The sequence below is a fragment of the Physeter macrocephalus genome, chromosome 12 (assembly GCF_002837175.3).
Source record: "Physeter macrocephalus isolate SW-GA chromosome 12, ASM283717v5, whole genome shotgun sequence".
Taxonomy (NCBI): domain Eukaryota; kingdom Metazoa; phylum Chordata; class Mammalia; order Artiodactyla; family Physeteridae; genus Physeter; species Physeter macrocephalus.
The window spans coordinates 63803414-63826182 of NC_041225.1; the positions used below are offsets into that span (position 1 = coordinate 63803414).

Below are 22769 nucleotides of genomic sequence, written 5' to 3' on the forward strand. Positions count from 1 at the left end.
CTTCTGTAGAGAACAATATAGCTCAATTAGGTTGCTGTTTATTAAATACAATTTATTCTCAATCTAGCAGTCCGTGTCAGATCAGGTCATTCGTCTACTCAAGACCTGCAGTGGCTCCCCAGCTCACTCAGAGTCAAAGCCAAAAGTCCCATAAGGCCTTGGATCATCTGCCCTTGCCTTTCTTCCCTGACCACATGTCCTACCGCTCCCCAAACCCAGCCCATTTCATCCTCCTCCAACCATTCGGGCCACCTTGCTATTCCCAAGCTCAAAAGGTGTTTGCTTTTCACTTAGAGGCTGTTGACCTCTGCCTGGAAGGCTCTGCTCTCAGACATGTGGAAATAGTTAAGACCACCCAAATGAGAACAAGCAAAGCCTGTTTACTCAGAGCTTGCTACAGCAAGGGAATCAGCCATCATTATTTGCATTTGGCAGTGAGTTGACAGGCATTGCTACAGGGGTTGTTGTTTGGCTCCCTGGACTGGTTGCTGCAGCTACGGTTGACTTCCTGAGCTCGTTGCTGCAGACTGAAGCCAAATCACAACCTCTGCAGCAACCAGTCCAGAAGACAAAGACCTCTGCAGCAACCGCTCCAGAACTGTCAGGACTTGGTTGATAGCTGGTCAGCTTCTCTCTTTTTTAAAAATTTTTGGCTGTGTTGGGTCTTCATTGCTGTGTGCGGGCTTTCTCTAGTTGCGGTGAGCGGAGGCTACTCTTTGTTGTGGTGCGTGGGCTTCTCATTGCAGTGGCTTCTCTTGTTGTGGAGCACGAGCTCTAGGCGCGCGGGCTTCAGTAGTTGTGGCACACGGGGGATCTCAGCAGTTGTGGCTCGCGGGCTCTAGAGCGCAGGCTCAGTAGTTGTGGCACATGGGCTTAATTGCTCCGTGGCATGTGGGATCTTCCCAGACCAGGGATCCAACCTGTGTCCCCTGCGTTGGCAGGCGGATTCTTTTTTTTTAAATTAATTAATTAAATTTTTTGGCTGTGTTGGGTTTTTGTTGCTGTGCACGGGCTTTCTCTAGTTGTGGCGAGCGGGGGCTGCTCTTCGTTGAGGTGCACGGCTTCTCACTGCAGTGGCTTCTCTTATTGCAGAGCACGGGCTCTAGGCGTGCGGGCTTCAGTAGTTGTGGCATGTGGACTCAGTAGTTGTGGCACCCGGGCTTAGTTGCTCCGTGGCATGTGGGATCTTCCTGGACCAGGGCTCGAACCCAAATCCCCTGCATTGGCAGGCAGATTCTTGACCACTGTGCCATCAGGGAAGTCCCCAGCCTTTCTCTTTGTTTAATCTCCACTTCCAACTCAGGACCAATCAGAGGAAGCTAAGTATGCTTCCCCAAACCAATCACAGAGGATGCTCTACTTCTAGTTAGCCCACCTCCAGCTATCCCACGGCCAATCACAGCACACCTGATGCCTCTGCTTTTTCACTATGAAGCTTTTCTACTCCTCTGCCTGCCTTTAAGTCTCTGCCAGACACAGGTGTGTTCTGCATGTACAGTATGTGCCTTCTGCATGGAGAAGGCTGAGTGACTTTAAGGGATTGTGTGTTTGATGATTCTCAGTTGTGTGACTTCTTACTCGTTTTACTTGTTTGTGGGAAGCATCTAACAGGCCTCCAAAATTTGGCCCAAAGTTATTATTGTTCTCATTAATGATGAGGAAACAAGTTGAGAGAAGTAAAATTGCTGTTACCTGCCTGGTGAGTTAGGGTCAGAGGCCAGGTCTCGAGTTACCCCAAGCACTGGCTCTTAACCTCTGTCCTATAACTGGCTCATTCCCCCTGAGCCTACATTTCCTCTCTGTAAAACAAGAATAATAACATCATATTAAGTTGAACCAAATGAAACAGAATTTTTGTACTTTGAAAAAGTTTGAATATGGAATTCCCTGGTGGTCCAGTGGTTAGGACTCCATGCTCTTATTGTTGAGGGCCCTGGTTTAATCCCTGGTGGGGGAACTAAGATCCCACAAGCCGTGCGGCGTGGCCAAAAAAAAAAAAAAAAAAAAAAGAGATCGAATATTGGCAATTTTATACAGGTCAACCTAATATAATGTTGTGAGGATGAAATAAAATAAAACGATGTTAAACTGAAGGCAATATAACATTTCTATTAGTAACACAGGACTCCAGAAACACTTCCCAGGATTTAAATTCCTACTCCACCCTTTTCTGGCTGTTCGGTCTTGGGCCATCTGTGCCTCAGTTTCTTCAGCCATAAAAAGGAGATATAAGACAGGTCAACAATGCCTTACTTGCAATTCTGAAATCCAAAAAGCTTTGAAAAACAAGTTTTGTGCAAACTCATTTGGTAGCAAATTTTGACCTGAGCTGACCCGAGGCTATTTATAGTCTATATTTATCCCAATTAGTGTGAAAAAGCATATGTTCTGCTGAAGGAATATTACGTTTGATTTTAGGGTGTTGCCCCAGACTGAGGGTGTCATGTATTATCCTCATGTAGGGAAGAGTATTATTTCAAATACTGCTTCTGAAACAAAGCTGATTTTATTACATGCCTAGCACAGGAGAATGGTGTGGCAGAACACAGCCTCCTGAACAAAGCAAAGAGCTGATCTTTATATGTTTGCACCAAGGCACAGCTGTTGCTGATTGGGGCTGCTTTCTGGGATTCTGGATTCCATAGTTACTTATTCACAGTTTGGGATTAGGGCCAAAGAGCTGTCAGTCTTCCAACTTGTTTCTTGAATTTGGAGAATAGGAACTTTTTATTCACACCTTGTGACTTTTCTAAAATATGAAAAATCCTGCATTCTGAGACACACCTGGCCCAAGAGGTTCAGATAAGGAACAGTGGACCTGAAGTATTGATACTTACCTCACAGGTTATTGCGAGGATTTAATGAGTTAATCAATGTGAAATGCCTGGATTGCTTCCCGGCAGAGGAAAGCTGTGTGGCTGGCAATTTTTTTTTAAATCATAAACTCATACAGGGCCAAAAACTTAGCGTTCAGTTGTAAAGTATTTATCAAGTGCCTACTATGTGCAACGCTTTGGGAATACTAAGAACAGAAGACTTGATCTTCTGCTGATTTAAGTCTGGATCCCTTTTTTCTTTTCCGTTTCCTTGGGGTAAGCGTTCTAACAGCAGGATTGTTCATGCAGGCTCTGGAAGGCGTTTCTCCGCCAGGGCTTCTTTCTGTGGCCGTTCGGTTTACCCCTTGCACCGCGGCCCCTCATGCCTACGCGGTGCACGCACTCGGCACACACCTGCCCCTGCGTGATCGCACCCCCGCGACCACCAGATTCCCTTCCAAAGAGGAACGCCTTTCCGAGGGGGCCAGCCCCGCAGCAGCGCTCAGCTTCGCTCGGGCCGAAGTGTTCCAGTCCTAACCAGCCCCGGGCCATTCCTGCCGCGGGGCTGGGTGGAAACGCTGGAGGCGCCACGGGCAGCTACCCCGCGCGGCGTGCTGGCCCCTCCCCTCCCCACGTCTCCTGGCGCCCGAGGGGGCGGGGCCGGACGCGCGCCGCCCGGGACTCCGCCCGCGAACGGCCTGCCGATTGGCCGATGGGGCCAGTGTTCCTCCGGCAGAGCGCGCCTCCCCCCCGATTTCCCGCCAGGAGGCCCCTCGCGGTACTTGCCGTGCCTCTAGTGGCTCGGTCCGACAAAGCGTTTGGGCCTCGGCGACCGTGGCCATGTCGCGACAGAGCACGCTGTACAGCTTCTTCCCCAAGTCTCCAGCCCTGAATAATGCCAGCAAAGGCCCGGTTAGGGCCTCAAGTGAAAGCGCCGCCGCCGCTGCCGCCGGGGCCTCTCCTTCCCCAGGCGGGGATGCGGCCTGGAGCGAGGCCGGGCCTGGGCCGGGGCCCCTGGCGGGCTCCACTTCGCGGGCCGAGGCGAGGAACCTCAACGGAGGGCTGCGGAAGTCGGCAGCCCCTGCGGTCCCCGCCAGGTAGCGGGGTGTCGGGGCGCAGGGAGGTCGCGTCAGGGGCCTGGGGGGTGCGCGGCCAGGCCCTGGACTCGGAGGAGGTGGTGCAGTGGGGGGAGGCGCGGGGAGCCCAAGGAAGGGAGGCTCGCCTCGGGGTGGGGGGCTGGGGTGCTCGGCCAGCGCCTGGGCTCGGAGGAGGTGGGGTTGCATATTTGGCTTGAAAGAGCGCAGGGAGCCGTGGGGGGGTGTAGCTTGTAAACAGGGTAGGAGGAAATCGGCTGTGTACGAAGGGTTGAAGGGGAAGGGAGGACGCGCTTAGTTCGGAGGTAGAGAAGGACACGCGGTCCGTCAGGTGGGGGAGGAGGAGTGGAAGGTGCTCAGGGCAGGGAGGAGAAATGAGAGACGGGAGCATTGAGGGTGCGGTGGGAAGAGAAAAGAGCTTGTCTGCTCGGCGTGGGGTGCGCCCCCAGGGCGAGGGAGGGGGTGGTGCCTGCCTGGGGCGGGGGAGGGGTGGCGGGAAGGAGGAAATGCCCGCCGGGGGGATGACCGCCGGCCACCTGCAGGTTGTGGGGCGCGGCGTGCTGCGAGTGGGATTCCCGGGGGACGTTTCTCCTTCACTGCTGGGACGGTGAATTACCGGTCCAGTAGTCGTTGGAGGAATATGCTCGATGTTTGGCTGAGAGCCTCGGACTCGAAGCCTCTGGCGGGGTGGGTGGGCGGGCCCTCGGCCTGGGTATGGGGGTTGGGGGTGGACGACGAGTTTAGAGCGCGAGGGGTGTGTCCACTCGTAGATGGAGGAGCCTGATTGGTGATAGTAAGGATTGCAGGGGCGGGGGAGCAGCAAGTGCAGGGATCCAGTTGGCTCATCCTGTAGGTAGACAGCATATGCCCCCAAACAGATGAAAGTTTAGGAACAGTGTTAATTTTGACACCTGGAAGTATTGTGCCAGTTGAAAATAATGTTAGTTTAAGGAACAGTGCATCTTATTTTTTTTTTTTTTGGCCTCCCCCCTCCCCCAGGCTTTTGGGATCTCAGGCCCCGACCAGAGATTGAACCCAGGCCCCGACCAGGGATTGAACCCCGGTCCCAGCAGTGACAGCCAGTATCCTAACCACTAGACCACCAGGGAACTCCCTGATACAGTGCATCTTTTGTTGGCGATTTCAGGGGAGGTTGGGGCTGTGTAATTTTTCCGGAATTGAGAGCGAGCCTCCAAAGGCCTTGATCTGACTATGGGCGGGGACGTGGACGCGATTATGGGGAACCCTGCCCAGAGGTGTCTTCCTCGCTTTCTCGGCAGTTCAGTGCTGTTCCAGGGCTTGGCTGGCCTTTGTTGGAGCAGCGGGCGACATTTTGAAAAGCTCGCATTTACTGTATCCCAGGTATTGCATTAGGCATAGTGTGTAATGGTAGCCATTTGAAAGGATGAAGAAATAGTGGTACAGAAAAATAAAGAACGCATTCAAGATCAGAAACTTGAGTAGTTGATTTACAGTGTCCTGCGTTTTAGGTGTTACACAGATTTTTCAAAGTCTACGTGGAATTACAGTGTTATTCTCCTTTAAGCGACCTTCTCAAGCAGTTTATGTAGTTGTGTGAAGAGTAGCAGGATACGCCACCCCAGAATGTGCCTCTGGCATAGAGGTTATTTTGAACTGATAATTTTTGAGAAACGGGGGACACAGAAACTGGGGGACACTGGAGAAGCTCTGAGAGCTATAGAAGTTACTCTTCTGTAAGGGAAATTTACATTTAAAAAGGAAATCTCCATTTGTAAGGATGTCTCCGTCTCTGTACTAGGAAGAGAAGAGTGACTCTAAATCACCAGAAACTTATTAAATGGAGAAGGCACTGACTGAAATCTGCATAACAACCATACTCTTGTTTTTTGTTCTTTTCCTGGTAACCTCCCTTATCTGTCCCCGCCACCCCATCTTTCTTTTGTCTTTATAAAGCTGCAGATGATGTTTTAAGTTGGTGACTCGGGCCATCTCCAGGAGTTACTCAGTTTTCCTTAGTATCTCCCACGTTTATGGGGAGGTATACATGTTAATAAACTTTTGTCTATCTTTTTCTTGTCAATCTTTTATTACAGGGGCTCTTAGCCAAGAACTCAGAAGGGTAAAGGGGAAAATATTTTTCCTTCCTTACATGTGCATCCTCTGTAACAGACTATTTTTCATGGCGAGAGATGCACAATGTGTTAATAATGTTTACTTAAACATGAATTTGATTCTTCCTGCATCCATTCTAAACGGATGGAAGTATTTATTGTATGGTTGTGTTGAATAGCATATGCTCTTTGTTGTTTTGAGGTCTGAATTTAGGAGACTTGTAAAAGCATAATATTGTTTACACTTGACCACCTACTATGGGGACTACTTCCAAAGTTTTCAGGAAAAATGGGCATTTGATACTAGGCTTCTAAAGAAACTCTCCATTCAGTATATAGATTTGGCTTTCTTTTTTTCTTAATTTTTGAATTTTACTTTATTTTTTTTTTACATAGATTTGGCTTTCATTCAACAAATGTTAACGTATCTACTCTGGCAGGCACAGTATTGGGCATTGTAGATCCTGGATATAACAGTGAACGGGACAAGCAAAAAGGCAATTCTAGAGCAGGAGCAGAGTCGGTGAGCTCCGTGTGCTTTGCGGGGAGGATGGGGTATGTGTGGGTCTGGGTAGGCTTTCAGCTCTCTAGGCTGAGACCAGAGGACAAGAAGAAGTTAGCCAGGCTACTGTGGAGGTGAGGGAGTTTTAGAAGCTGGTGCAGGAAGAGGAAGTTCCTGCAAATTGAGAATGAAGAGGAGGCAGGAGCCTTAGGTATGCAGAGATCCAGTCACCAACAGGCTGATGGGCTACAAAGACATTTGGACTTTTTCTGAGGGTCGTTGAACTCTTTAAAAGAAGTTGAGCCTCTTTTAATGGTCATTTATCATTTAGTTTTTCTCTTGTGCTCCAGTGTTAAAGTGTTTTGCCTGTTTTTTTCTTTTTTTTCCCCTTAGTTACTTTGTCAGTCAGGTGTGATGCAAAAGTATTTTCCCACTTGTGTTGATGAGAGAAAGGAAGGAGTCAAGGTGACATCAGTTTCAATAAATGGCTACAGGATGTATGTTTATGCACTCTAGGCCTCCTTCTCAATGCTTTATTTCTTCTGTAGTTTATTAAGACCATAATTGAAAGAGCTGTGAGCAAGGCTTCTGACAACTAAATCTGGGTTTTTTAAGCAAGTCTTAGCTAGTTTATTTTTCACAGTCTCATTTCAGTGATAATTATCTGTTGATTATGAGAAATGAGGGCAGTAAAAAATTTTAAGTGTATGCCTTGTACTCATTTATAGGAGTGGTGTGTCAGACATTGACAAGTTTTTTTTTCCTAAGGGCCTTTAGTTAAAGGTAATTATCTGCCCTAGTTGTAGGTGCCTTTCCTGAGAATTTTCATACAATTAAATCTATAGTAATATATTTTCCCAATAATATCACACCTAATATAAAATTATTGTAAGAAAAGTATTCAAGCTTTTAAAAAAGTATCATTGTGGACTCAGTTTCACAGACCTAATTTGATTTAATCGATATAATTAAAACTGGTATTTAAAAAGATGCTGAACTTATAATTTGGTCAGTGGAAGCCTCTTTTAAGCTGGCTTTTATGACTTTTTAACATTGCCCTCAGAACTTTTTTTTTATTTTTTATTTTTGGCTGTGTTGGGTCTTCGTTGCTGCACGTGGGCTTTCTCTAGTTGCGGCGAGCAGGGGCTACTCTTTGTTGCAGTGCGCGGGCTTCTTATTGTTGTGGCTTCTCTTGTTGCAGAGCACAGGCTCTAGGCGGGTGGGCTTCAGTAGTTGTGGCTCGCAGGCTCTAGAGCGCAGGCTCAGTAGTTGTGGCTCACGGGCTTAGTTGCTCCCTGGCATGTGGGATCCTCCCGGACCAGGGCTCGAACCCGTGTCTCCTGCATCGGCAGGCGGATTCTTAACCACTGCGCCACCAGGGAAGTCCCTGCCCTCAAAACTTTTGAAAACTTCTTTTCATTCTGATGACGATGGTCAATGTCCCTGCTTCTTAAGCTGCTCTCCGAAGAACCCTGGTTTCTTTTAGTTTTTTATGTAGACTTCCTTTCTAATAATATTTAGGAAACAGTTTCAGAGGCCAGTTTGGATGATAATTTATTTAGGAAATAGTTTGAGAGGCCAGTTTGGATGATAATTTATATGGTCACTGTAGACCTAATGCGTAAGTGATGGGTGCCATAGTTATGCAAGCTGAAGGAAAGAAAGTCAGGTATGTGGGCAGAGGTACGGGTAGATGGGCAGGTATGATGGGAGCCTTTGTTATTAATTGCTCTGATTACTTCTCTTTTCTCATTAGCTGTTTGAAGGTAGGGGAATTCTGCTCTAATGGTCCACCTTAAGAGGTAGATACAGACACTGATAGTTTGATTTCTAAGGTTGGCTTGAGAGCATGTTTCACATTTGTGAAATTTGTATTTACATACACAAGTTTTTGTTAGACATACCCAGTCTATCTTTTATTGTTTATAGGAGCAAATTCTAGCAGTACATTGCTATCTACTGATTCTTTTTTAAAAAGTAGATAGCCAAAAATTTTGCTTACAAATTTGGGGCACAACTAGTAATCGACACCAAGGTAATGGGCTGAAGAGGGAGCAAAAATAATGTGATTTTTAAAGCAAAAGCTTAAAGATCTGTTCACTGTATATTTAGCTTAAGTCATTTCTTTTTTCTTTTTTTTTTTTTGCGGTATGCGGGCCTCTCACTGTTGTGGCCTCTCCCGTTGTGGAGCACAGGCTCCGGACGCGCAGGCTCAGAGGCCATGGCTCACGGGCCCAGCCGCTCTGCGGCATGTGGGATCCTCCCGGACCGGGGCACGAACCCATGTCCCCAGCATCAGCAGTTTTTAAAAACTGTCCTTAAAATCCCAAGAATATCAAACATTTGAGATATATTATCATTTTATTTTTTAAATTTATTTTTAATAACTTTATTTATTTATTTTTGGCTGCGTTGGGTCTTTGTTGCTGCACGCGGGCTTTCTTTAGTTCCAGAGAGCAGTGGCTTCTCTTGTTGTGGAGCATGGGCTCTAGGTGCGCGGCTCAGTAGTTGTGGTGCAAAACAACTCAGTAGTTGTGGGCTTAATTGCTCCGCTGCATGTGGGATCTTCCTGGACCAGGGCTTGAACCCGTGTCCTGTGCATTGGCAGGTGGATTCTGAAACCGCTGCGCCGCCAGGGAAGTCCCAGCTTGTGGTTTTCTGATACCAGTGTGTGATAGACTTTGTTGTTAAGTGGCTACCTGCCTAAGTTAAGGGAAAGCCTGCTTGACAGTTCCACATGGAGATAAGCGTCTTTGTCTCCTGTTAATTAATGGCTATGTTAGGTAGGATGAAGCACTTAAGGTAAGAAGTCTGAATGGTGCAGACACAGCTCCCTGTTTGAAGATGAGCCTTGTGTTTGACAGCAATAATTACAAAGTTGTGCAGGTCGCTATAGATTTCTAAGTTGAAAGAAGAATGTACCTTAAAGGCCCTTGATATAAGCACCAGCTGAAGCTATGCTCCTGTTCTGGTTTCTTTTCTAACTGTCCAGCATAGGGATTTCCATATTCACATTTTTTGAAGAAAGAAATACTTTAATTTTATGATTGGGCCTGATTTTATAAGGTGGACTCAATTGATGATTCAAAAATGTCTAAAATATTCTTTTTGTAATGTGCTTATTTTACACTTGTAGTTATTCAGCGAAAACCTGTAAGCAGGCTTAGAAAATCGTGGTATATAGTACTTGAGCAGGGTTTATCAGTTGTTGTGCCCTCTCCATCACTGAGGGACTCTTGTAGTCTGTTACTGGACACTGCTACCCTTCTCCCTCTCTTTTCCCCTCCTCTCCCTTTCTTAGGAAACCTTTAGGGCTAAATCAGCTTTTGTGAAGATTGAATCTCCTGTTGATTCTGTAGGCATTATGTACTCAACTGTTTTGGGTACATTAGGCACTTATCTCTTGACTTAAGTTTTTCCATAAAGCTAGATTTTTAGGGTGAGGGTGGGGGTAGTATAGTAGTGTGCTATAGGCAGCTTTTGGAGTATTTGGAATACATTGGAGCAAAGTCAATAATATTGAATATAAGTAGCAAATTTACACAGTCGGTATGTTTGGTATTAATACTTTGGGTCAGATCCTGTTCCTAATTTATACCATATTTGTAGTACAGGTGTTACTCATTATAATTTGGATCACAAGTACAATGAGTTTGTCTTTGTCTTTGTCTTTTTCCTGCTATCAGTAGTCTATCAGAATTTTAAACCTTGAATAATTCTGAGATAGTCTCTAACCTTAATACCATTATATTTCTGATTGTCTTAATAAACATTGTGATATTTGCTTATGTTTTTAAAAATAACTTGAAAATGTTTTTAAAAAATCATTAATTCTAGAATTTCTGTTCCTGAATATTAATGCCAGAAAATTTCAAAGGAGTCTTAAAGATACCTTCCTTAAAATTGCTTATTTGTAGGTAATTGCCTTTAATGTAGCTTAACAAAATATTAACCAAATTATGTATTTCCTTTTGGCAACAGTTCTTGTGACTTCTCACCAGGTGACTTGGTTTGGGCCAAGATGGAGGGTTACCCTTGGTGGCCTTGCCTGGTTTACAACCACCCTTTTGATGGAACATTCATCCGTGAGAAAGGAAAGTCTGCCCGAGTTCATGTACAGTTTTTTGATGACAGCCCAACAAGGGGCTGGGTTAGAAGAAGGCTATTAAAGCCATATACAGGTAAAAGATTCACTCTGCAGATTGTGTATGTGAGAGAGAGAGCATGCACGCACACATGAGTCTGAGTGTTAGTGTCTCCCATACAGTGGAATTCAGCATATTTTACTCGAATAAATTGCAGGAGTGGTGTGGTGAAAGCTTCTAGCATGGGAAAAGGATAAGATGCAGCTGGTCTTAAGCCAGTTTGTTGTGCAGAGTGGAATTTTTATTTCCGTCCTTCTGAGTGACTTACAGCAATATCGTATCATTAAAGGAAAAATGATTTCATGATTGGATCTCGTGATTTGGACCAAAATGCCATACTCAGACATGAAAAGAGTAAATTAAAGTGTTCCCATCTTAAAGGTTCCAAAAGAAAATGCAGCCAAGATGCATAGAATATAAATCAGTGACATTCTTTAGGACAGATGGAGATGCATGCTACCTGGTCTTCAAAATCCTCACCTTATGAGCACATCTGCGTTGTTTCACATCAGAAATGAGACTTCTGGAACCTTAACTTTCTCTTCCCAGGCCCAGCCTTATTTATCACAGACATCAGCAGTCCTGCATTTATAGCTTCACTTGGGCTGGGTGCACCCTATCAGTCTCTTGGATTGTACAGTGCATGTACAGTATGACTGCAGGATGCAGTGCCTGAACAGTCCAGCATGTACAGGTTTTTCTCCACTATCTTCAGACTCTCCTGGCTAGGACATTGTTGAACTCAGTGTTTTGGAATCAGAACAATGTTCAGTTTCCCAGAAACCTCTGGGAATCATGCCTTTTGGTCATAGTGCTCCTCATCCTGTAGGGCAGGGACGGCACACTGAAGAAGGTTAAGTCCACACAGAAATCTGACATGCAGGATGGAAAGAAAATAAGGAAATCTGGTTCAGTCTTCTCCACTAATTTGCTATATCATCTTATTTTCTGATTCTGTTTGCATATATATAAAATGAGAGAGAGAGAGTTGGACCAGATGATAAATGAGGTCTTTTTCCAGGACTAATTTTGAGATTCTAAACAAAGCTTTGGCAAAAAAGGACTTTAAAAGTTTACATTTATGTTGTAATTATTTTATAAAACAACCCATGTGCATACTGCTTTCTGCCCTTTAAATATCCAAATTGTTGCAATACATGTATGTGAATAAATCAGGCATGCATGAAAAAAAGTAGGCCTTCTTTGGGGGGGCATGGTCTTAGAGCTGTAGTTTGCATCAAAGGGTCTCAAACCCCCTTTACATCTCATGCCTCACCTGAAGAGGCGTGCCTAGGTGTTTAGGGTCACAGTCCCAAGTCATTATAGAAGAGAGACTAAGTGCTCCTGGGTGACCAACAGTTAAGGCAGCTTAAAGGAGGTAAAACAGGTAATTTCAGTTTCACTGGTAGTTTTTCCCTGAAAATTCCTTCCTTGTAGGCTTTATTGATCTATCTGTATCAATCAGAAATAATGGGAGATTAAAAATTATACTTGATTGTTGGCACTCTTGTTCCTTAGGGCAAGTGTTAAACATTGAGCCAAATATCCAGCCAACAGTTCCTATTTATAAATAAATAAATATATATATGTTTTTTAGGTTCAAAGTCAAAGGAAGCCCAGAAAGGAGGTCATTTCTACAGTTCAAAGCCTGAAATACTCAGGGCAATGCAGCGTGCAGATGAAGCCTTGAATAAAGACAAGATTAAGAGGCTTGAATTGGCAGTGTGTGATGAGCCCTCAGAACCAGAGGAGGAAGAAGAGACAGAGGTGGGACTGTGCTAACAGGCGGTTGTCACTTCTGTTAGGAGAGGGATGAAAAAGGGTCAGGGGCATATTAGAGTGGTATTTTCCATATATCTGTTTAGTACTCATACATGCATACTTCTATACATTCCTGGACTATAGGTCATGTTATATTATTTAGAATCTCAGCAGCCTAACACCCCTTTTTACTTAAGTTCTCAAGCCTGCTAGAAAGACACATGCTGTAAAAGGCAGTACCATTTTGGTAACCAGTATAGAGAGCTAGGGACAGTAAGGACATGGTGATAAAATTGGTCATGGTGTCTGGTAGCAAGCTTCTGTATGAGGGTGTGGAAATTAATTATCCAGTTTTATGCTCTAATACTTTTGTTGTATTTTGGATTGGTAAGAATAGAGGTTGAGTAACCTTGAAATACAACCTTGGTTTCAAATATTAATGGTCACTTTTTTTTTTTTTTTTTTTTACGCTACGCGGGCCTCTCACCGCTGCGGCCCCTCCCACTGCGGAGCACAGGCTCCGGACACGCAGGCTCAGCGGCCATGGCTCACGGGCCCAGCCGCTCCCGGACCGGGGCACGAACCCGCATCCCCTGCATTGGCAGGTGGACTCTCAACCACTGCGCCACCAGGGAAGCCCGATCGATGGTCACTATTTGAGTGAATTAAATCTTGTTAAGGAAATGAACAAATAATTGGTATATTTAAAACAAACATAGTCATCATTCTCTAATTTAGTTAAATTAATGCCGTTTGCTTAAAAAGATTCATCTATAACTAAGCTTGATTTCGTTTTCTTCTATTCTAGATGAGATAGGCAATAAGTAAGTTAATATAATGAGTACTTTAAGAGAAATGAGAGAAGAGTTTCTAATCTTATTTTTGAGGTTGAGACCAGAGATCATAACGTTACTCAGATGTTTAGACCTGGATGGCAGCTACAGAAATCATTTAGCCTCATACTACTTTACGTATGAGGGAGGCCCATGATAATAAGTGAATGTGCCTTGCCCAAGAAGATACAGCTGGTTTGTGGAAAGCAAGGACTAGAACTAGGTTGATTTACTGGTTTTTTATACTAGAATTTATAAAATGGTAAACTTCATAACATGTCCAAATGTAAGAGGAGAGGTGACCCTGGAAGAAGGAAAGCAGGAGAAGACTGAAAGTTTTTTTCCACAGCTATGACTGATAATGAGGACATCACCTATGGGTATTTGTGATGTGTGGTCATCCTAAGGACTTCGTCAGTATTGAATAGGATAGAACTCTCATGACAGAATCACTTAATCCTATATTGTGATACTTGTTTTAATGTTAGGTGAAACTGAAATTGATATCCCTTGAGAAAGAAAATAGTTTATTTCTGGAGGTGGGTTCTCCTCTTGATAGATGAAGTTGCAGCATATTGAGAGATTCCACAGCAATATTGTCATTTTCCAAATTTCACTTTGTTTTAAAATACTCTTCTTTGCCTTCCAGGCAGGTGCCACTTACGCATCAGATAAGAGTGAAGAAGAAAATGAAATTGAGAGTGAAGAGGAAGTGAGGCCAAAGGTGCAAGGATCTAGGCGAAGTAGCCGCCAGATAAAAAAACGAAGGGTCATATCAGACTCTGAGAGTGACATTGGTGGCTCTGATGTGGAATTTAAGCCAGATGCTAAGGAGGAAGGAAGCAGTGATGAAATAAGCAGTGGAGTAGGGGATAGTGACAGTGAAGGCCTGGACAGCCCTGTCAAAGTTGCTCCAAAGAGGAAGAGAATGGTAACGGGAAATGGCTCCCTCAAAAGGAAAAGTTCAAGGAAGGAAATGCCCTCAGCCACCAAACGAGCAACTGGCATTTCATCAGAAACCAAGAATACTTTGAGTGCTTTCTCTGCTGCTCAAAATTCTGAATCCCAAGCCCACATTAGTGGAGGATGTGATGACAGTAGTCGCCCCACCATCTGGTATCATGAAACTTTAGAGTGGCTTAAGGAAGAGAAGAGAAGAGATACGCACAGGAGGCGACCTGATCACCCTGATTTTGATGCATCCACGCTCTATGTGCCTGAGGATTTCCTTAATTCCTGTACTCCTGGGATGAGGAAGTGGTGGCAGATTAAGTCTCAGAACTTTGATCTTGTCATATTTTATAAGGTGGGGAAGTTTTATGAGCTGTACCACATGGATGCTCTTATTGGAGTCAGTGAACTAGGGCTGGTATTCATGAAAGGCAACTGGGCCCATTCTGGTTTCCCTGAAATTGCATTTGGCAGATATTCAGATTCCCTGGTCCAGAAGGGCTATAAAGTAGCACGGGTGGAACAGACCGAGACCCCGGAAATGATGGAGGCACGATGCCGAAAGATGGCACATATATCTAAGTTTGATAGAGTGGTGAGGAGGGAGATCTGTAGGGTCATTACCAAGGGTACACAGACCTACAGTGTGCTGGAAGGTGACCCCTCAGAGAACTACAGTAAGTACCTTCTTAGCCTCAAAGAAAAAGATGATGATTCTTCTGGCCACGCTCGAGTGTATGGAGTATGTTTTGTTGATACCTCGCTAGGGAAGTTCTTCATAGGTCAGTTTTCAGATGATCGCCATTGTTCCAGGTTTAGGACTTTAGTGGCACACTATTCTCCAGTACAAGTCTTGTTTGAGAAAGGAAATCTCTCAGTGGAAACTAAGATGATTCTCAAGGGTTCATTATCCTCTTCTCTTCAGGAAGGTCTGATACCAGGTTCCCAGTTTTGGGATGCAGCCAAAACTTTGAGAACTCTCCTTGAAGAAGGATATTTTACAGACAAGTTAAATGAGGACAGTGGGGTGATGTTACCCCAGGTGCTTAAAGATATGACCTCAGAGTCTGATTCTGTTGGGTTGACACCAGGAGAGAAGAGTGAATTGGCCCTCTCTGCTCTTGGTGGTTGTGTCTTCTACCTCAAAAAATGCCTTATTGATCAGGAGCTTTTATCAATGGCTAATTTTGAAGAATATATTCCCTTGGATTCTGACACGGTCCGTGCTACAAGACCTGGTGCTGTCTTTGCTAAAGCCAATCAGCGAATGGTGCTAGATGCTGTGACATTAAACAACTTGGAGATTTTTCTGAATGGAACAAATGGTTCTACTGAAGGGACCCTGTTAGAGAAGATTGATACTTGCCATACTCCCTTCGGTAAGCGGCTCCTAAAGCAATGGCTTTGTGCCCCACTCTGTAACCCTTATGTTATCAGTGATCGTCTAGATGCCATAGAAGACCTAATGGCTGTGCCTGACAAAATCTCTGAGGTTGTAGACCTTCTAAAGAAGCTTCCAGACCTTGAGAGGCTACTGAGTAAAATTCATAATGTTGGCTCTCCCCTGAAGAGCCAGAACCACCCAGATAGCAGGGCTATAATGTATGAAGAAACCACATACAGCAAAAAAAAGATTATTGATTTTCTTTCTGCTCTGGAAGGATTCAAAATACTATGTAAAATTATAGGGGTTATGGAAGAAGTCATTGATGACTTTAAGTCTAAAATCCTTAAGCAGGTCCTTATTCTGCAGACAAAAAATCCTGAAGGCCGCTTTCCTGATTTGACTTTAGAACTAAACCGATGGGATACAGCCTTTGACCATGAAAAGGCTCGAAAGACTGGACTGATTACTCCCAAAGCAGGATTTGACTCTGATTATGATCAAGCTCTTGCTGACATAAGAGAAAATGAACAGAGCCTCCTGGAATACTTGGAGAAACAGCGTAGTCGAATTGGCTGTAGGACCATAGTCTACTGGGGAATTGGTAGGAATCGTTACCAGTTGGAAATTCCCGAGAATTTCATCACTCGTAATTTGCCAGAAGAATATGAGTTGAAATCTACCAAGAAGGGCTGTAAACGATATTGGACCAAAACAATTGAGAAAAAGTTGGCTAATCTGATAAATGCTGAAGAACGGAGAGATGTATCATTAAAGGACTGCATGCGGCGACTGTTCTATAACTTTGATAAAAATTACAAGGACTGGCAGGCTGCTGTGGAGTGCATCGCAGTGTTGGGTAAGATTTTCAGGAGGCTTGTTCCTAAAGCTTTGGTTAGTAACGTCCTGTGTTCCAATTGTATATTAAGATTGGAAAGTCCATCGGAAAGTCCTCATTGACTCGTATCCCTAAACTCAAGTGACAAGTATGTTTTGATCAAATTTCAGTTGAATTTATAGTATTCGATAAATGCTGTTTTTTAAGCTATTTTTTGTCACACTAATTTAAAGCTATCCCTTGACCTATCACTGTTTTCGTTTATATATATATACACACACACACACACACACACACATATATATATATACACCCTTGCATTCTTTTTTGTATTTCAGTGAATCTCTTTACATGAACGTTTCAAAAGATTTTAATCTTCCTTTTTTTTTTTTTTTTTTGCGGTACGCAGGCCTCTCACTGTTGTGGCCTCTTCCGTTGCGGAGCACAGGCTCCGGGCGTGCGGGCCCAGCTGCTCCGCAGCACGTGGAATCCTCCCGGACCGGGACACGAACCCGCGCCCCCTGCATTGGCAGGCGGACTCCCAACCACTGCACCACCAGGGAAGCCCTCTTCCCTTTTTCTTTTAGTCCAAGTTGTCACACTGTTTTTTCTACAGTTGATTTGTAAGAGCCCTGATTTACGTATTTGTAATTTGGTAACCTTTTCAGCTTCATAAGTAATTTCCTTTTTCTTTAAATTTCGTGGCCAGGTCATTTGGAGCCTTTGGTGGTTTTAGAGTTTTGGGCATATATATATATACACCCTTGCATTCTTTTTTGTATTTCAGTGAATCTCTTTACATGAACGTTTCAAAAGATTTTAATCTTCCTTTTTTTTTTTTTTTTTTGCGGTACGCAGGCCTCTCACTGTTGTGGCCTCTTCCGTTGCGGAGCACAGGCTCCGGGCGTGCGGGCCCAGCTGCTCCGCAGCACGTGGAATCCTCCCGGACCGGGACACGAACCCGCGCCCCCTGCATTGGCAGGCGGACTCCCAACCACTGCACCACCAGGGAAGCCCTCTTCCCTTTTTCTTTTAGTCCAAGTTGTCACACTGTTTTTTCTACAGTTGATTTGTAAGAGCCCTGATTTACGTATTTGTAATTTGGTAACCTTTTCAGCTTCATAAGTAATTTCCTTTTTCTTTAAATTTCGTGGCCAGGTCATTTGGAGCCTTTGGTGGTTTTAGAGTTTTGGGTTTTTTCTGTTGTAAAAATGCAGCAACCATAGTTTACCCAAATTTGTAACAAAACTATTTTAGTCTGAACACAACTGTCCAGAATAAAATGGCATCCTATTGTTTAATTATTTAATTTTTATTTTTTGGCTGTGTTGGGTCTTCGTTGCTGTGCGTGGGCTTTCTCTAGTTGCGGTGAGCGGGGGCTACTCCTCGTTGCGGCGCGCGGGCTTCTCGTTGTGGCTTCTCTTGTTGCGGAGCATGGGCTCTAGGCGCACAGGCTTCAGTAGCTGTGGCACATGGGCTCAGTAGTCGTGGCTTGTAGGCACTAGAGCTCAGGCTCAGTAGTGTGGCACACGGGCTTAGCTACTCCACGGCATGTGGGATCTTCCCGGACCAGGGCTTGAACCCATGTCCCCTGCATTGGCAGGCAGATTCTTAACCACTGTGCCACCAGGGAAGCCCCTATTTTGTTTTTGAGTTTGTATCTATCGTGGTTTTTGAGTGTGCCACATTTATTCCTTAAGCCAATACAGTTTTAAACAATTTGGTATGTAATGTAAAATCATCCCTCAGCTCAGGTGTTCAAAATTGGTGAATATATTTTCCCCTTAAGATTGTGCCTATTGTCAGAATGTTCTGCTTCTAAGAAGTGTTAGCTCCATGATTATATCAAGGAGAGACCACTACAGCATCTCTCTGTTGTATCTTAGCTTTCCTTTGGCATACCTCTGGTTTAGATATTAGAGGACTGAAAAAAAGCTGCCATGTCTAAAGAGCAAGTAGAGCATGCCACCTCCACAAAAAAAACATTTCTGGAAGACTTCTTATAGAAGTTGGGCCTTTGTGCTTATCAAGAAACCTCAAAAATGATGAAGCTTCACTTTTGACCTCTCTTTAACAGATGTCTTATTGTGCCTGGCTAACTACAGTCGAGGGGGTGATGGTCCTATGTGTCGTCCAGTAATTCTGTTGCCAGAAGAAGATACTCCTCCCTTTCTAGACCTTAAAGGATCACGCCACCCCTGCATTACGAAGACTTTTTTTGGTGATGACTTTATTCCAAATGACATTCTAATAGGCTGTGAGGAAGAGGAAGAAAATGGCAAAGCTTACTGTGTACTTGTTACTGGACCAAATATGGGGGGCAAGTCTACGCTCATGAGACAGGTAAACTTGAAGTTTTGTTACACCAAATTATTTGTAACACTTAAAGAGTGAATATAGTACATATTTAAGCCACCGTTTCCCAAGGAGCATATGCTAGAATTCAGTCATTGACTTATTAGGAAGCAAAGGGAAACTCCTTGAGTCATGAAACTAAGAACTGTATTCTTCATATTGGTCAAATATTTGCCTGATGTTAAGTGAAGTATATGATTAAGAAGGTGAAGGTGGCTTCAGGCCATGAGTTTTTTTTATGAACTCTGACTTTGATTGAATTCATTTCCTGTGAAGGCAGAGGTATTCATAATGAATGAAAATTATACAAATGTTTTATGTTTGTTCTTAAATTAGGTTCATTTCTAGGAACCCTTATACAGAACCATTGCACTTGTTCATACAGGAAAGTGATTCATGACCTCTAGTTAACTGTTGGGAACTGCTTTTAGGGAAGACAATAAGTATATTTTTCTGACCTTCTGCCAGGGGTTAGCTAGCTACTGAGCTAAATATGATTTAGATTTTAAAGGGTTGTAGAAAAAAACAATGTGTAACAGACAATGGGCCTTTGACAGAAAATGTTTGCTGACCCCCTAACTCTACTGCACTGTATTATAATTCTGTACAAATTTGCTAACTAGAGAGGAGCAATAGTGTAGTAAGGTGGTTTTCAACCTCCTTTTCATTTTTAAATCAAAAATCATCTAGAGAGCACAACAAAAAAGTACCTGGGAGTTGGGGTGTGTTCATCCTCTGAAACTGATTGTTTGGTCTGGAATTGGTTCTAGGCATCAGTAGTTTTAAGTTGAGAATCACTAATGTAGTAGGTTAGCATATAGGTGCTGAGGTTTCACATAAAGCCAGTTAGGCCCTAAGCCTCATGCCTGCCTAAGCCTCACTTTTCCTACTTAGGTTTGTGAAGATTTTTTTTTAGAGTGCCTAACTACTAGTTAATAAATATTTATTAGGGCTTATTATCTCTGTCTTCTGAATATACATAGATATCTCTGTTCTCTAACACCAGTCATAAAAGACCTTTTTCTCCCTCATTCACAGGCTGGCCTACTAGTTGTAATGGCCCAGATGGGTTGTTATGTACCAGCTGAAGTGTGTAGGCTCACAGCAATCGATAGAGTGTTTACTAGACTTGGTGCCTCAGACAGAATAATGTCAGGTGAGTTTTTTTTCCTACCTAAGGCTCTGTTATTTGACAGTTCATTTCTGTATTTTAGGTGTTAAACACATCTACCTTTAAATAGGATGTTTTATTTATTTTTTTCCGGTGTTACGCAAGGCAGAATGCTTTCAGACATTTGAAAGCATTACTCTTAGTACCACAGTAGTTCATAATAGATTCAAAGGATATGAACCTAAAAGATGAATCTACTGTTACAATAGGATTCTTAAAATGATCACCTATTTGTGATTTTTTTTTTAGGTGAAAGTACATTTTTTGTTGAATTGAGTGAAACTGCCAGTATACTTACACATGCAACAGCACATTCTCTGGTGCTTGTGGATGAATTAGGTAAGATATTAAAATTTCCAAAACATTAGTACAAAGAATTATTTTTCTGGAAGATGGTCTGAAGGATACATCTCAAAGAAAAAGACTATGAATACACTCACCTTTGTCCATAGACCCCACAGTTGGCCCTAAGGTGGCAATTTTACAGGGATAATGAGAATATTTTTATTGGATAATGAGGCTATTTAAAGAGAACTAAAAGGAAGTTTCTGAAGCACAGTGGTACTCGAGTAGTACTCCTGAACTCCAAGCAGACCTACTTAGCTAGAGAGGGCCTGTTTACAGAATGCTTTTGGATATACTAAACTGATCTTTAGTACATTTTTTTCATATATAATATGGCAGGTTGTGTAATACATAGTTCATGTATATTTTATTTTCATAGGAAGAGGTACTGCAACATTTGATGGGACAGCAATAGCAAATGCAGTTGTTAAAGAACTTGCCGAGAATATAAAGTGTCGTACATTGTTTTCTACCCACTACCATTCATTAGTTGAAGACTATTCTCAAAATGTTGCAGTGCGCCTAGGACACATGGTATGTACAAGCTGTTTATTCAAAAGCTGTGTTTTTGAATGGGTACTTGTATTGCCAGCATGTAATTTTTCTTTTTTAGGCATGCATGGTAGAAAATGAATGTGAAGATCCCAGCCAGGAGACCATTACCTTCCTGTATAAATTCATTAAAGGAGCCTGTCCTAAAAGCTATGGCTTTAATGCAGCAAGGCTTGCTAATCTTCCAGAGGAGGTTATTCAAAAGGGACATAGAAAAGCAAGAGAATTTGAGAAGATGACTCAGTCACTGCGATTATTTCGGTAATTATAACTGGATATAATTTTACCATGTAGTTGATTACCAAAACAGTAAAGGGATGGATGATGCACTGTGAAAATGTAAACTAAAACTTTTTTTTTAAATTTATTTTAAGGGAAGTTTGTCTGGCTAGTGAAAGGTCGACTGTAGATGCTGAAGCTGTCCATAAGTTGCTGACTTTGATTGAGGAACTATAGACTACATTGGAAGCTTTGAGTTCACTTTTGACAAAGGTGGTAAATTCAGACAACATTATGATCTAATAAACTTTATTTTTTAAAAATGACCATTTTTCCATTTTCTTTCTAGGAAATTAAACCCTTTTAATTCTTACCTACCTTCTACATAATGGTTATTGAATACTCCACAATATATTAAGTCTAGATGTTATGGTACATGCATACACTTTCAGGCTGTTTATACCCACTGTCACCAATACACATAAATGGGGTGGGGGGGAAGCTATGAAACTGTATAGGGCTGTATATATACTTGTCTCAGCTTAATGCGGGAAATTCTTTTAATTTCCAGCAATTTGTCTAAACTGTTCAAAAAAAAACTATGAACAGAGTTCAAATACAGGACTGTTTTGAAGAGACTTTCTAAAGTGTACTTTTAAAACATAGTAGTTTTTACCTTTCACAAAACTGAGTTACAAGAATACTTTTGTTTTACAGTGCATCCCTTCCTAGGAAGTCTCATTAAAACACTCACTTTGTCTAGGGGTGATTTTGAATGCTGCACAGGGAAGGGAAGGAAATAATAGTCTTAACTTTTCTTAAAGGATACCAGAAACATTGCTGGATATAATTTAAGATTAGTGTTTTCTCTTTCATAGAAAGAACGTACATACTGGGACATGAGTACAGTTACAGCAAGTCTAGGTGTGCTAACAAAACAGGGCACATTCAAGTACAATAAGATTTTGCTTGAAATTAAAAACAAACTACATGAGATTAAAGCATTAAAATCATATTTCTCAATCTGAATACATGTTAAAAAAATCAAAAGAAATGCAGAAGTGCTAGCTCACATTTTTACCATATTACAAAAGCAATTGGTACCCACGTCCATAAAGGCAGCAACAAAGCTGCTTGTCTATTGAAGAGTACTACTGCAAATTGGACTGCATTCAATGCTAGTTGTAAAAACACCAGCTTTTTTCAGAAGTTGGTATCTGTACAAAATTGCAGCTTATTTTCTTCACTTCTGTCCCTTCAAAAGTCTTTACACAGTAATGCTAAAACACCCAGCTTTGAGATCCTGAGTCAATATATTGCCACTTTCTTTTTGGTAGCTTGAGCTTCATAGTGTCAACTGACCTTGTGTATCCACTTTTAATACAGTCTCTTCCTGTAGCATGGGCAAATATTTTAAATCTTCTTCCAAAAAAAAAAAAAATGTTTTAAGTTATGATGTTAGAATGGCAGGACTTTTTCTTTAGGGAAGGAATTCAGTTGTGCTGCAATGTATTAGATTCTATAGGTGGAGCAGAGTCATATAGTGTATCTGTATCATGTGTAGGCTCACCAGCTAATGTACAAGGATTAGACAGTGTTCCAGCACCACAGTCACAGAAAAACCTGAAGCAAAATGAAAACCCAAAGATTAGGAAAGTGAGGGGAGGAAAATAATTGGGTAATACAGCAAGCAAGTGTGCTACATACATA

General features: G+C 42.8%; 2 protein-coding genes across 6 annotated transcripts in view; one reads left to right on the forward strand and one right to left on the reverse strand.

Moving 5' to 3' along the window:
- The first annotated feature begins 3576 nt into the window (after nt 1-3576).
- Nucleotides 3577-21537, forward strand: MSH6 (mutS homolog 6). 5 transcript variants are annotated; one of them, XM_007111620.4, is made up of 10 exons: nt 3577-3913; nt 10487-10686; nt 12248-12417; nt 13894-16438; nt 18495-18760; nt 19811-19928; nt 20193-20282; nt 20668-20822; nt 20902-21101; nt 21215-21537. In XM_007111620.4, the coding sequence occupies exons 1-10, from the start codon at nt 3657-3659 to the stop codon at nt 21294-21296; spliced, it is 4083 nt and encodes a 1360-aa protein (XP_007111682.2). In that variant the 5' UTR covers nt 3577-3656; the 3' UTR covers nt 21297-21537. The 5 variants fall into 5 exon arrangements, with proteins under 5 accessions (XP_007111682.2, XP_007111683.2, XP_054945147.1 ...); XM_055089171.1 differs by having other exon boundaries at nt 3620-3902; XM_007111621.4 differs by lacking the exon at nt 20193-20282.
- The window catches only part of FBXO11 (F-box protein 11), a 101245-nt gene continuing 99827 nt past the window's right edge, over nt 21352-22769 (reverse strand). Inside the window, exon 23 of the mRNA XM_024119017.3 lies at nt 21352-22682. Coding sequence (XP_023974785.2) covers nt 22553-22682 — 130 coding nt within the window. The 3' untranslated portion in view covers nt 21352-22552. The remainder of the gene's footprint in view (nt 22683-22769) is intronic.

Coding starts and splice junctions, on each gene's coding strand:
- MSH6 (XM_007111620.4), top strand. CDS start 3,657: ATGTCGCGACAGAGCACGCTGTACAGCTTCTTCCCCAAGTCTCCAGCC. Junction 18,761..19,810: donor AGTCTACGCTCATGAGACAG/GTAAACTTGAAG, acceptor CCTCATTCACAG/GCTGGCCTACTAGTTGTAAT. Junction 20,823..20,901: donor CAGTGCGCCTAGGACACATG/GTATGTACAAGC, acceptor TTTCTTTTTTAG/GCATGCATGGTAGAAAATGA.